The 15512-nt window shown below is 29.8% G+C and overlaps 2 protein-coding genes across 2 annotated transcripts; both read left to right on the forward strand.

The window, feature by feature from the left end:
* The first annotated feature begins 3782 nt into the window (after positions 1-3782).
* LOC123229176 (cytochrome P450 83B1-like) lies at positions 3783-5590 on the forward strand. The gene is made up of 2 exons (XM_044654812.1): positions 3783-4669; positions 4757-5590. The coding sequence occupies exons 1-2, from the start codon at positions 3791-3793 to the stop codon at positions 5363-5365; spliced, it is 1488 nt and encodes a 495-aa protein (XP_044510747.1). The 5' UTR covers positions 3783-3790; the 3' UTR covers positions 5366-5590.
* A 4676-nt stretch (positions 5591-10266) lies between these two features.
* Positions 10267-12065, forward strand: LOC123228663 (cytochrome P450 83B1-like). The gene is made up of 2 exons (XM_044654122.1): positions 10267-11193; positions 11281-12065. Exons 1-2 carry the CDS (start codon positions 10315-10317, stop codon positions 11887-11889), a joined length of 1488 nt encoding a protein of 495 aa, XP_044510057.1. The 5' UTR covers positions 10267-10314; the 3' UTR covers positions 11890-12065.
* Positions 12066-15512: the final 3447 nt, after the last annotated feature.

Raw genomic sequence — 15512 nt, forward strand, 5'->3', positions numbered from 1 at the left:
CGTCTGTCGTCCAAGAAGAACGACCGTCGTCCAAGAAGGACAACCGTCGTCCAGAACGGTCGACGCTCTGTCCAGAAAGGTCGACGCTTCGTCCAGATCTGGACGATGAATCGTCGTCCATTGTCGTCCTTTCTGGACGACGAAGCGTCGTCCAGTCTGGACAACCGAGCGTCGTCCAGAGAATGGACGACACTCTGTCGTCCAGAGAATGGATGATCGTAGTCCATTCCAGGGACGAGCGTCGTCCAGAGAATGGACGAGCCCTCGTCACTCTCCCTCCATCCACGTCGTCGCTGGTGGCCGGAGGGAAAATGAAAAAAAATTAGGGATTTGAGGGGGTGAAAGTCACTTTTTAAAGTTTAGGGATGGGGGTAAAGTGTAACTTTTAAAATCGGAGGGGGAAAATGTGATCGAATTAAATCAGTGGAATATAAACAGTAAAATAACGATTTTACCCCTCTATTTAACGGAAAATTTAACGGCAGATGTGGGTGGAAACAAACGGATTAAATTTTGGGTGGGTGATTGGATTTTTCATCTGGAGTGGGTATGTGATTGAGAAACGGCTAAAACATGGGTGGGAAATAGTCCTTTTCCCGTTGTAAAATAATTTATCCAAGTATTTACAGACTTACAGTCCGATGTCTGCCAACATTCATAATTTATCCAAGTATTTACGGCTTAAGTCGGTTTGATTAGATGATTTAAATTTATTTATTTTAAATATAAATTAAATATAAATTAAAAAATTCAATTTATTTTAAAATTAAATTAAATAAATAATTTAATTTAATTTGAATTTAATTTATAATTCAATTAATTAAATAATATTATTTTATTAATAAATCATGAATTTAAATAATAAATCTTAGTTATATATCTGAATCGTGAATATGAATCGTATCCATTCTAAGTAAGAGGTTTAAAGATAAAGGAAGTAAGAGAAGTAGGTGGCTGAATAACTATCATATCAAAACTTGGGTGGGAAATAAGCAATCCTTAAGCATGGTTTTAAGCCAAGCTGCCACTATGGTTTGAATTCATATTTTAACCCAGTTTGAGATTAAGGGTTTGCCTCAAAACTCATCTCACTAATAATTTTTTTAATAATTCATCTTTTTTATTATCAAAATTATTGATCTTGAATACATCACTTTCATTTGTAAGAGAGTTCAAACTAATTAGCATTCAATCGGAGTGGGTATTACATCATTTCTGATATTAACTCTGGTTGAAATTTTTGAAATGTTGTTAATTCCGAATAAAACAACAACCAAATGTTATAAAAATCTTTCGTGTGTCAATTATTCAAATCTGGCATCATCGTCTTGTGTAATCAGTCTGGATATCTACAGCATCCATGGAGAAATTTAAAAAAAAAACATCACTTCAAGGAGAAGATAATCACCACAGAGTGCCATCTAGTCCCAAAATGTTGACCTTCAAATTTGGCTGAACTCGGATGGACCTCGAGCTAAGATTTTACCGATTCAACAATTTTAAACTCAATTTATATGTAGTTGAACCAAATTTGAGGCAAGTACTTTTTTTTTTTTTTGACTTATTTCCGTTGTATTCTTATGCATAAATAATAAAATTATATATATAATTTTTTATATAAAAATAATAATATGTTATTATATAATTTTTAATTATTTAATTATATAATAATATATTATTATTTATACACAAAATTATATATTAAAATTATGTATAATTTATACACAAATATCAATTAACTAAAAATAATAATAATAATTATTTAATAAATATATTTAATTAAATTTGTTTTAAATTTAATTGGACTATCTTAATAGCATTAATTAACTCAGTTGAATTTAAATAATAATATATTATTATTTAATTAAATATAAAATAATATACAATTACACAGAAATACAAGGTGGGTATACATTCTTTTTCGTAATAGAATACTCATTTTAATTATCTCTCCTGCTCTATTGTTTGTTGCGTTCAGATTTGAGAACAGTTTTTTTTATTAATAGAAATATGGAACGCCGATCAAGTAATTTGGCCTAACACCTTAAAATATTTATTAACAGTACAATAATTAAAGATTAAAATACATTAAAAGCTAATTTAATAACGAAAGCAAGAAAGAAGACAGCTGGCAGCTTCCTATTCCACAGCCGACTTAATCTACTAGAAAAAAGGCCGAAATAGCTTTTCCCACGCAAGGTATAGTGAACACCTCTTCCCACTCACCAACTTTCAAAAATCTAACACTCAACCATAGTTTGGAAGACTAACATCTACCCCATAAAATTAAGTTAAGATTAAGGACAAAATCATCATTTAACAATAATATTTAGCATTTATATTATTTTATCTCTTTAATTTGAAAACTAACAATTTCATCCAAAATTAAGTTTTGAAAAGTGACATTTTCCCTCTATCTAGGGTTTCCAATTTCACCAATGAATTTTCGATCAACGACGGCCGATCTCTCTCACTTTCGGTGTCGTCTCTCCCACCGGGGTTCAATATTAGGTTGACGACGTTTAAATTTGACAAAATTTGAACAAAATCTAGATAAATAGTCAAAACTGTTCGTCTGGATGACAACAATGATCCAGAAGAGATCGATCTCCTCATCTGGAAACCCTAGGTAGGAGGGAAATTGGAAACGGCAAAATTGGAAACCCTTGGTAGTGGAGAAATATCACTTTTTAAAACTTAATTTTGGATGAAATTATTAGTTTTTTAAATTAAAGGGGTAAAATGATATAAATGTTGAATATTATTATTAAATGATGATTTTACCCTTAAACTTAACTTAATTTTGGAGGTTAGGTATTAGTTTTCCAAACAATGGGTGGGTGTTTGGGTTTTTGAAAGTTGATGGGCGGGACTTTAAATTTCACTATACCTTGGGTGTGAATAAGTTTTTTGGCCCAGAAAAAATAAAGGATGCATCTACAAATACTTAATATTTTGATAAAGATTGTACAAATTGAAGCATATTAAAATATACAAATTGAAATAATTATATGATAATATATAATTATTTATATATAAAAATTATATATATAATATTGCTCTTTTTTATGCATTGATGCAGTGAGATTTAATAAAAATTTATATATTGATATAAATATGAAAAACTAATAATAAGATTGAAATAATTTGAATTAATATCTTTATAATAAAACTATCAGTTTTTTTTTTTTTAAATTGAAGGAACTATGTATATATTTTTATTAAATAAATTAAATTTTTAGATTTTTTTATTAAATGAATGAAACATTCATATTCCTTTATAAAATGAACCAAATTTTAAGTATTTGTTGTTGGGGATTTTGAATATATATAATAAAAAATATTTGTTTTGCTTTATTCTAAAAAGCTTTATATAATACAACAAAAGTTTATCAACTTTTGATAAGAATAGGAGCAAATTTTGTAACTTAAAAAAAACAGAGTTTTGTAACTTAAAAAAAAATGTAATAATTAAGATACCTCCATATATTGTCATCTTTTACATTTATAATGATAAATTGGATGAAATAAAGTAAAATTTTAATATTAAAAATTATAAATATTTATTTTAGATATATAAATATATATATTTATATTTATTATCATATAAATAATAATTTTAAATTAATAATATATATATATATATATATATATATATAAAATTATGTATTTAAAATAGATAAACATAATATTATTTATATTACAATTATTGTTCATATCCTAATTATTATCAACTTTGAGGTCTATTTATTGAGGTTCTGCTTTTGAATTTCTTGTACGATTCAACACAATGGCATTGCTAATTATCCTTCTGTTTCTTCCAATTTTCTTCTTCTTTCTTCTCCAAAAACAAAAACCACTCAAAAGTAATAGTCTGCCACCTGGTCCTCGCGGGCTTCCCTTAATTGGCAATCTGCACCAGTTTGATGGTTCAAACCCTAAGAAGGTGTGGAAACTTTCTAGAAACTATGGCCCTCTCATGTCCCTGCATCTTGGTTCAATTCCAGCCATCTTAGTTTCATCAGCAAAAATGGCTAAAGAGGTCATGAAGACGCACGATCTGGCATGTTGCAGTAGGCCTGCCTTGCTTGGCCAACAAACTTTGTCTTACAATGGCTTAGACTTGGCGTTTTCACCTTACGATGATTACTGGAGAGAAATCAGGAAAATTTGCGTTGTTCATCCCTTGAACTCTAACAGAGTTCAACAATTTCGACCCATTAGAGAAGATGAAGTTGCTCGTATGACTAAACAGATATCGAAAGCTACTGCTGCTTCTATGACAGTCAACTTGAGTGAGCTTATGTTCTCTCTGACGAGCACAATTATTTGCAGGGTTGGATTTGGAAAGAGGTACGAGGAAGAAGGAATTGAGAGAAGTAGATTCCAGACTCTTCTTAATGAAACTCAGGCCCTGTTTATAAGCTTCTTTTTTTCAGATTATTTTCCTTTCATGGGCTGGCTTGACAAGCTCACAGGAATGAGGCGTCGCCTTGATAACAACTTCAAGGCTTTTGACAAATTTTATCAAGAACTCATTGAAGAGCATTTAGATCCCAACAAACCTGAAAATGATCAAGAGGATATAGTTGATGTTCTACTGCAAATTCGGAAAGAGCGTGGATTTAAAATTGACCTCACTTCTGATCACATCAAAGCAGTGCTCATGGTATTATAAAGCAACTTTTCTGAACTTTATTTCATACATGCTATAAATTTTATTTTGTCTCATTATTTTGGTTTTTCTTTGCTGCAGAATATATTTGTTGCTGGGACAGATACGAGTGCAGCTACAGTGGTGTGGGCGATGACCTTGCTTATGAAGAATCCTACAGTAATGAAGAAAGTTCAAGAAGAAATCAGGTCTGAAGTTGGTAACAAAGGTTTTGTAGATGAAGATGATATTCAGAATCTGCCTTATCTCAAAGCGGTAGTGAAAGAGACGATGAGACTGCAACCAACAGTTCCTTTTTTGGTCCCAAGAGAAACAATTGAGAAGTGCGTCATAGAGGGATATGAAATACCGCCTAAAACACTTGTTCTTGTGAATGCATGGGCGATAGGAAGGGACCCTGAAGCTTGGGAGAACCCAGAAGAATTTTATCCTGAGAGATTCATAGGGAGTTCTGTTGACTTTAAAGGGCAACATTTTGAGCTGATACCATTTGGTGCTGGTCGAAGAATTTGTCCAGGGTTGTATATGGGAATTGCGACTGTTGACCTTGCACTTTCCAATCTTCTGTACAAATTTGATTGGGAAATGGTGCCTGGGATGAAGAAAGAAGACTTGGATTTTGATGTTCTACCAGGTATTACCATGCACAAGAAAAATCCTCTCCTTCTGATGGCTAGGCCCCGTAAATAAGAGAGTCAGAATCATTGAGCATATTGATATGTCAATGAATTGTTCTAACTTTTTCGAATGTAGGGAGCCCCCTGTGTGATCGATACTGCACTGCAGATCGAAGTTCATAATAATACTTCCCTTGTTTATCATTCTTTCTTATGGATGTTGATGGCTATGTGCCTATTGTAGCAACAGTTTCAAGTTTGAACTACTTATCAGAAATATCCTATTTTTATTCATAAACGGGTAATCTTAATAGGCAAAACCATAAAGGATACGTTCCAATTGATTGAAAATTGATGCACTTGTAAAAGCTATAAATTTTGCTTGTGTGTTTGACCTAAAAGAATTTTAGTCTTTCTTTTATTGCTTTTAGGGAATACACCCCAGTTCAAGCTGAAATTTTTTAGTTTTATAGATACATTACAGTTTCAAACCATTTACTTTCAGGGAGACTGTACCAATATGATTGCACGGTTGTACATCATGTGTTCAAAAACACCTAGTTCTAGTATCTCTTAGTCTGTAACAACTACAAATCTCTTAGTCTGTAACAACTACAAAAGCGACCAAACTTTTGGTTAGGAAAGAAAAAATAAGTTTGTAATAGCAAGTGTAATCGATTCTACGATCTCCAAGGTTAATAGTTTTGTAGATAGTTGTATAATTCAACCAGAACAACACCCAATTCAAAAATGAAAAACTATTATTTAAACTTCGTTAAAAAATATTTAAATTTAGATTCAATTTAAACTCAGCTTGTAAACTCAGATCAAATTCAACCTTATGTATATATTAACAGTATCTAGTTCAACTATTATCATTTTCCTTGATAAATTGGTCTTCAAACAAGAGGGCATACAATTTGAAAGGGTGAAAACAAACAAGATGTTCTATAGCACCATTGCTCTGTTCTTCTTTAAGTTCATGAAAATATACTACTCTCTACTTAGACTCCATAGTATAAAATGAAGTTGTTATGCGGTTTAAACTAGAGTCTGCGTCATAAAGCACAAAGAAAGCAATTGAAACTCAATCAAATATTACTCGTTGGGTCAAGATCAATTCCAAAATTAATCAAAGAAGATGATACATTTCTAACTATCTTGTAAGTAAAAACACAAGAGATAAGTTCAACATATGATGAAAGGCTGTCAAAAATCCCTCAAAAAAATTAAAATATAAAGTTTCTCACGTGTTTTTTTAAAATAATAATAATAAAAGATTACATAATGACTCAAATAGTTTAAAAAATTCTTTATTACAATGAATCAATATTCAAAAGTGATTCCTGCAAAATTACAAAGGTTGTTAAAGTATTACATTATTTCTAAGATTCTTCGTCACAAAGTATCAAGAGTCATTATTGTTTTCTACAAAAATATAAAATATCAAGATATTTAAAAGATTTACTCACAAAGTTCAATAATTCTTGAAATATTCAAATTTGTAATAATTTTATTAGTTAAAATAGTTCAAAGCTTATAATATAAATAGATGGAATGTTTTCGATAGAAAACCAAGTTATCTTTTGGCAAGTTCAATAAAATTCTCTAAAGTTTTCCTTCCAAATTTTTCTTAAGATTAAGATTTTGGGTTAATGAGAAGTAAATGTTTAAAATTTCACTATTCCAATAAATTCCAATTGTATACATGCATCAACCGTTTTCAAAACTTTAATTAAATCTTAGTTGATCCATATTTTATATCAATCAGTGTCAATAATCATAAAATATATAAATATTAGGAATGATGGGGTAAGATGGTAGTGAAGGACTACTAAATCTGAGATAACATATATAATATAATTAAAGGGCAACACTTTGAGCTAATACCATCTGGTGCCGATCGAAGAATTTGTCCAGGATTGTAGTCTATGGGAATTGCGACTGTTGATCTTGCACTTTCTAATCTTCTGTACTGGGAAATGGTGCCCGGAATGAAGAAAGAAGACTTAGATTTTGATGTTCTTCCAGGTATCACCATGCAAAAGAAAAATCCTCTCCGTCTCATGGCTAAGTACCATATATAGTAGCAGACCGATGGACAAACTGTGTTCAATATTGTTGACAAATCTAGCCGAAGTTCGAAGTTTATAATTAAAATTTTCTTGTTTGCTACTCTGTGTAATAGATGTCAGTGGGGTACTAATAATAAAGTTATAAAATTATTTATGTATGTTTTTACAATTCAATGTCTGCATCACATCTAATTTTAAATATTTTAATAATATATTATCATATAATTAAATATTATTTTATTTTTAATTCAAAATTATATAATAATATCTTATCTAGTTTTCTAATTAAATACTCAAAAGTAGATATATATAATTTTACTATATCAAAAAATATGTTCAAGTGATCACCAACATCTCATCTTTTAAATGAATTCATTTAAGTTTGAATTCATTCAAATGAATATAAGTATAATTGATGAAGAAAACAATATTACAAAATTAGTGAATAATATCTTTAAAGATATAAATAAGTTAAATTTGAATTAAGATATGAAATTAAAAATAAAAATAAAAATAAAAATTAATTAGTTTAAGTTAAATAATAAATTTAATCTAACTTAACTTAATCTACCACAAAAAATGAGCCTACTCCCACATCACTTTATTCGGATGCTCTGTAAACCTTAGGGATAGGTCGATTTTGGCCCTTGTATTAAAAGTCTTGTATTGGGGAATGTGCTAGCTGCCAAATATGCGTTAGGGCATAAGTGTGAGAAGTTTACACTGTGTTTTTTATAACATATTCAAGGGGTAAGTGTAAAAAATATACTCTGAGAGGGTAACGTTATTTTAAAAAGGCCAAATGACTTATTCCCATAGATGGTATAGTGAATTTTTTAATTTTAATTTATCAATTTTTAAAAATTTAAACACTCATCTATAATTAAATTTTTATCAAAAATTTTAATTAATATTAGAGGTAAAATCGTTATTTAACAAAATATTAAAATTTTATCATATTTTTTTCTCATATTTAAAAAATTATATTTTTCTCCTAACCTATGGTTTAAAAAGTGACAAAATCCTCTCAAAAGTTTGTTCCTCTTCCTCTGGCACCGATCTCACTTTCCTTGACCGTCGACCGTCCTCTCTTCCCCTATTATCTCTCTTTCGTTCTCTCTCTATAATTTCTCCAACCATTTTTTATTAAAAATGAAAACAAAGATAAAATTATCTTCGTTGGAAGAAAGACATATCGTCTTCATTTGAGATAAAGACCATCAAATTACAAATGATATTCAAGATTTCAGGTCCAGATTTATAATTTTATAAACTTTAGATTGTAAATTAAATACAATTATAAATAAAAAATAACAGAAATTAAAATATTTATAATTTATAATTTATAAATAAAATTATATCATAATTAAAATATTTATATTTATAATATATAAATAAAATAATAATATATTAAAAAAATTATGATATATCAGAATAAATTATACTAATAACATTACAAATTTTAATAATTAGAGAAGAGATAGGAAAGAAAGTATACACTATATTAAGAGCACTTAAAAAGAGATACAAGAAATAGAATTCAAAATAAAGACCTCAAGCGTATCTAATTTCTCTGTCTAAAACAAAAAAGGGCCTACAATACAACCAATTAAAAACAGTTGCGTGAGTAAATTTAGGCTACTCCGGATGAAAAATCAAGAAGTCATTGTCACCATTAAATGAGAGTCGGTAAGCTTGTTTTCATTGGTGAAAAATCAAAGTTTACCCTAAATAAAACAACAATAAAATATTATAAAAATCTTTCCTTCCTTCAATTGTTCAAATCTGACATCATCGTCTTGTTAAGTCAGTCTGGATATTTACAACTCTAATGAATATATTAATAATATATTTACGTATGATTTCATCTATAAATATTATATTATTATATAATTAAATATTATTTTATTTTTATTTTTAATTATTTAATTATATAATAATATATCATTATTATTTATATATTATTATTGTTATTTAATTATATAATTTTTTTTATTAATAGAAATACAACACACCAATCAAATAATTATACATATAATATTATTCTTTTTATGTGTTGATATTGTGAGATTTGATAAAAATTTATATATTGATAAAAATATAAAACACCAATAGTGAGATTGAAATAATTTGAATTAATATCTTTATAATAAAATTATATGTATTTAGTTTTAATATTAAATTGAGATTTGAGATAATCCAATACACTAGTTGAATATTTAATTATATATTTAAAACTAAATATATATAATTTTTCATATTTTTATATATTAATAATTATATTAAGTGATAAAAGTATTTTGAGTTATCAAACTATCAATTTTTTTTCTTTTATTAAGGGGACTCTCTCTCTCTCTCTCTCTCTCTTTCTATATATTTATTTATTGAATAAATTGAATTTTTGGATTCTTTTATTGAATGAATCAAATAATCATATTTTCTTATAAAATAAAATAAATTTAAAGTATTTATTATTGAAGATTTTGAATAAATATAATAAAAAAATTTGTTTTGTTTTCTTCTTAAAAAATGATTAATTTGACATCGTTATATAATATAGCAAAAGTTTATACTATTTAATATGAATAAGAGCAAATTTTGTCTCCTTTTTTTAACTTAAAAATTCAGTAAATTCCTTCAATTGAAAATAGAATTTTGTGAAAAAATTTATAAAAAAAAAAGGTCATAGTTAAGATACCTCCATATATTGTCATCTTTTACATTTATCATGATAAATTGGATAAAATAAAATAAAAATCTAATAATAAAACTATGTTTATTTATTTAAAATAAATAAATAAATAAATATTTATTTATATGTATTAATATAATAATATATATAAATATGTATATAATTACGTAGGATCGTTGAAATTCTAATTACCGATCAACTTTGAAGTCTATTTAGTGAGGTTCTGCTTTTGAATTTCTTGTAAGATTCAACACAATGGCATTGCTAGTTATCCTTCTGTTTCTTCCAATTTTCTTCTTCTTTCTTCTCCAAAAACAAAAACCACTCAAAAGTAATCGTCTGCCACCTGGTCCTCGCGGGCTTCCCTTAATTGGCAATCTGCACCAGTTTGATGGTTCAAACCCTAAGAAGGTGTGGAAACTTTCTAGAAACTATGGCCCTCTCATGTCCCTGCGTCTTGGTTCAGTTCCAGCCATTTTAGTTTCATCACCAAAAATGGCTAAAGAGGTCATGAAGACGCAGGATCTGGCATGTTGCAGTAGGCCTGCCTTGCTTGCCTCACAAACTTTGTCTTACAATGGCTTAGACTTGGCGTTTTCACCTTACGATGATTACTGGAGAGAAATCAGGAAAATTTGCGTTGTTCATCTCTTGAACTCTAACAGAGTTCAACAATTTCGACCCATTAGAGAAGATGAAGTTGCTCGTATGACGAAAAAGATATCGAAAGCTACTGCTGCTTCTAAGACAATCAACTTGAGTGAGCTTATGTTCTCTCTTACGAGCACAATTATTTGCAGGGTTGGATTTGGAAAGAGGTACGAGGAAGAAGGAATTGAGAGAAGTAGATTCCAGACTCTTCTTAATGAAACTCAGGCCTTGTCTATAAGCTTCTTTTTTTCAGATTATTTTCCTTTCATGGGTTGGCTTGACAAGCTCACAGGAATGAGGCGTCGCCTTGATAACAACTTCAAGGCTTTTGACAAATTTTACCAAGAACTCATTGAAGAGCATTTAGATCCCAACAAACGTGAAAATGATCAAGAGGATATAATTGATGTTCTACTGCAAATTCGGAAAGAGCGTGGATTTAAAATTGACCTCACTTCTGATCACATCAAAGCAGTGCTCACGGTATCATAAAGCAATTTTTCTGAACTTTATTTCGTACATACTATAAATTTTAATATGTCTCATTATTTTGGTTTTTCTTTGCTGCAGGATGTATTTGTTGCTGGGACAGATACGAGTGCAGCTACACTGGTGTGGGCGATGACCTTGCTTATGAAGAATCCTAGAGTAATGGAGAAAGTTCAAGAAGAAATCAGGTCTGAAGTTGGAAACAAAGGTTTTGTAGATGAAGATGATGTTCAGAATCTGCCATATCTCAAAGCTGTAGTGAAAGAGACGATGAGACTGCAACCAACAGTTCCTTTTTTGATCCCAAGAGAAACAATTGAGAAGTGCGTCATAGAGGGATATGAAATACCGCCTAAAACACTTGTTCTTGTGAATGCATGGGCGATAGGAAGGGACCCTGAAGCTTGGGAGAACCCAGAAGAATTTTATCCTGAGAGATTCATAGGGAGTTCTGTTGACTTTAAAGGACAACATTTTGAGCTGATACCATTTGGTGCTGGTCGAAGAATTTGTCCAGGGTTGCATATGGGAATTGCGACTGTTGACCTAGCACTTTCCAATCTTCTGTACAAATTTGATTGGGAAATGGTGCCTGGGATGAAGAAAGAAGACTTGGACTTTGATGTTCTACCAGGTATTACCATGCACAAGAAAAATCCTCTCCTCCTGATGGCTAGGCCCCGTAAATAAGAGAGTCAGAATCATTGAGCATATTGATATGTCAATGAAGTGTTTTAACTTTTTCGAATATAGGGAACCCCCTGTGTGATCGATACTGCACTGCAGATCGAAGTTCATAATAATACTTCCTTTGTTTATCATTCTTTCTTATGGATGCTGATGGCTATGTGCCTATTGTAGCAACAGTTTCAAGTTTGAACTACTTGTCAGAAATATCTCATTTTCATTCATAAACAGGTAATCTTAATAGACAAAACCATAAAGGATACGATCCAATTGATTGAAAATTGATGCACCTGTTGAAGCTATAAATTTTGTTCGTGTGTTTGAGCTAAAAGAATTTCAGTCTTTCTTTTATTGCTTTTAGGGAATACACCCCAGTTCAAGCTGAAATTTTTCAGTTTTATAGATATATTACAGTTTCAAACCACTTGCTTTTAGGGAGACTGTACCAATATAATTACAGGGTTGTACATGATATGTTCAAAAACACCTAGTTCTAGCATCTCTTAGTTTGTACCAACTACAAAAGAGACCAAACTTTTGGTTGGAAAAGAAAAAATAAGTTTGTAATAGCGTGTAATTAATTCTACAATCTCTAAGGTTTATAGTTTTGTAGATAATTGTGTAATCCAACCAGAACAACACCCAATTCAAAAATAAAAAATTACTATTTAAATTCGGCTAAAAATTAATTGAATTTAGATTCAATTTAAACTCAGCTTGTAAACTTAGATCAAATTCACTCTTATGTATATATTGGCAGTATCTAGTTCAACTACTATCATTTTCCTTGATAAATTGGTCTTCAAACAAGAGGGCATACAATGTGAAAGGGTGAAAACAAACAAGATGTTCTGTAGCACCATTGCTCTGTTCTTCTGTAAGTCCATGAAAATATACTACTCTCTACTTGGACTCCATAGTATAATATAAAGTTGTTATGCAGTTTAAACTATAGTCTGCGTCATAAAGCACAAAGAAAGCAATTTGAACTCAATCAAATATTACTCATTGGGTCAAGGTCAATCCCAAAATTAATCAAAGAAGATGATACATTTCTGACTATCTTGTAAATAAAAACACAAGATATAAGTTCAACATATGATTAAAGCCATAAAAAATCCCTCAAAAAAATTAAAATATAAAGTTTCTCACGTGTTTCTTAAAAATAATAATAATAAAAGACTACAAAATAACTCAAATAGTTCAAAAAATTTCTTATTACAATGAATCAATATGCAAAAATGATTTCTGCAAAATTATAAAAACTGTTAAAATATTGCATTATTTCTAAAAATTTTTGTCACAAGGTGTCAAAAGTCATTATTGTTTCTTGCAAAACTATAAAGTATCAAGATATTTAAAAGACTCACTCGCAAAGTTCAATAATTCTTGAAATATTCAAATTTGTAATAATTTTATTAGTTAAAATAGTTCAAAGTTTATAATATAAATAGACAGAAAGTTTTCGGTAGAGAACCAAGTTATCTTTTGGCAAGTTGAATAAAATTCTCTAAACTTCACTTTTCGAATTTTTCTTAAGATTAAGATTTAGGATTAATGAGAAGTAAATATTTAAAATTTCACTATTCCAATTAATTCCAATTGTATACATGCATCAACCGTTTTCAAAACTTTAATTAAATCTTAGTTGATCCATATTTTATATCAATCAGTGTAAATAATCATAAAATATATAAATATTAGGAATGATGGGGTAAGATGGTAGTGAAGGACTACTAAATCTGAGATAACATATATAATATAATTAAAGGGCAACACTTTGAGCTAATACCATCTGGTGCCGATCGAAGAATTTGTCCAGGATTGTAGTCTATGGGAATTGCGACTGTTGATCTTGCACTTTCTAATCTTCTGTACTGGGAAATGATGCCTGGAATGAAGAAAGAAGACTTAGATTTTGATGTTCTTCCAGGTATCACCATGCAAAAGAAAAATCCTCTCCGTCTCATGGCTAAGTACCATATATAGTAGCAGATGGATGGACAAACTGTGTTCAATATTGTTGACAAATCTAGCCGGAGTTCGAAGTTTATAATTAAAATTTTCTTGTTTGCTACTCTGTGCAATAGATGTCAATGGGGTACTAATAATAAAGTTATAAAATTATTTATGTATGTTTTTACAATCCAATGTCTGCATCGCATCTAATTTTAAATATTTTAATAATATATTATCATATAATTAAATATTATTTTATTTTTAATTTAAAATCATATAATGATATATTATCTAGTTTTCTAATTGAATATTCGAAAGTGGATGTATATAATTTTACTATATCAAAAAACATGTTCAAGTGATCACCAACATCCCATTCAAGATAAAAATAGATTAACATAAAATGACACTAAGTCCATAAACGATTATATCTTTGACTAAGATAGAAGATGAGAATTATAAATTATTTCTCATAATAAATTATATCATTGTTACTGGAAGTGGGTTAAATTCTATTCAAATTAAGTTTGAACAAGATTTATTTTAAAATTAAAAGAATTAGCTTAAGAATATCTCAAAATTAACAAGTTGAGACTCGAATTAGATGGAAAAACAATTTAATTTTAATTTAGACCTAATTTAAGCTAACTTCGTTCAATCTAAACTTGGATTTTGAACTTAAATAAATTGAATCAATTCCAACCGGAAAGGATCCTTTGAATGAAGGTACACTGCAGGTGCCACATCTCTAAAGGGGGCCTGGGTGGAACAAAAAGACCCACTTCAATGAAGGAAAGTTTTTTAATGGGCCTACAAGAAAACAGAAAGCCTGGAGAAAGTCCAACCAGCCCATATTAAAAAGGAAATTTTAAAGATGGACCTAAGGAAGAAGGATGAATTGACCCGGAAGATAGATAGATATCGAAAGATGATTAAGTGGTAATGATGATGAAAGCTTTGCGGCTGACCTGCTTGTCCCACTTGCTGCAAAGAAGCTATCTGGGAATGGCTTCGATTTGGTTTTTTGTCCATATAAGGAATATTGGAAAGATGAGGAAAATATGTCAATTCTAATAAAGGGAAGAACTTTCGTCCCAGTAGAGAAAATGAAGTTTTCTGGAGGATTGAAAAGATATCAAAATCGGTTGTTGATTGAAATCCCGTGAGCTTAAGTAAGCCATTGATGTTTCTTACCTATCTGAGAGTGGCTTCGATTTGGTTTTTTGTCCATATAAGGAATATTAGAAAGATGAGGAAAATATGTCAACTCTAATAAAGGGAAGAACTTTCGTCCCAGTAAAGAAAATGAAGTTTTCTGGAGGATTGAAAAGATATCAAAATCAGTTGTTGATCGAAATCCCGTGAGCTTAAGTAAGCCATTGATGTTTCTTACCAGCTACTATTATTTGCAGACTGAGTTTCGGTATGAGGTGTGAAGATGAAGGAAGTGAAAGAAGTAGATTCCATGCTCTACCTGATGAAGCTGATAGGTTCCCTTCATGGGGCTGAGTTGACGAACTTGCATTAATGATAGGTTAGCTCGAAAACAATTTCAATGAATTCGGAAAAGCCTTGATAGATTGAAATGGTTTTCAAAAGTAATAATAATGTTAATAGGCCAAAAGACTTACTCTTACATAAGGTCTAATGGATTTCCAAACTCTAAA

The sequence above is a fragment of the Mangifera indica genome, chromosome 11 (assembly GCF_011075055.1).
Source record: "Mangifera indica cultivar Alphonso chromosome 11, CATAS_Mindica_2.1, whole genome shotgun sequence".
In the NCBI taxonomy this organism is placed as follows: domain Eukaryota; kingdom Viridiplantae; phylum Streptophyta; class Magnoliopsida; order Sapindales; family Anacardiaceae; genus Mangifera; species Mangifera indica.

Excerpts from the sequence above, each read along its gene's own strand:
- LOC123229176 (XM_044654812.1), top strand. The coding sequence starts at position 3,791 with ATGGCATTGCTAATTATCCTTCTGTTTCTTCCAATTTTCTTCTTCTTT. Across the intron at positions 4,670-4,756 it reads ACATCAAAGCAGTGCTCATG|AATATATTTGTTGCTGGGAC; the intron begins GTATTATAAAGC and ends TCTTTGCTGCAG.
- LOC123228663 (XM_044654122.1), top strand. The coding sequence starts at position 10,315 with ATGGCATTGCTAGTTATCCTTCTGTTTCTTCCAATTTTCTTCTTCTTT. Across the intron at positions 11,194-11,280 it reads ACATCAAAGCAGTGCTCACG|GATGTATTTGTTGCTGGGAC; the intron begins GTATCATAAAGC and ends TCTTTGCTGCAG.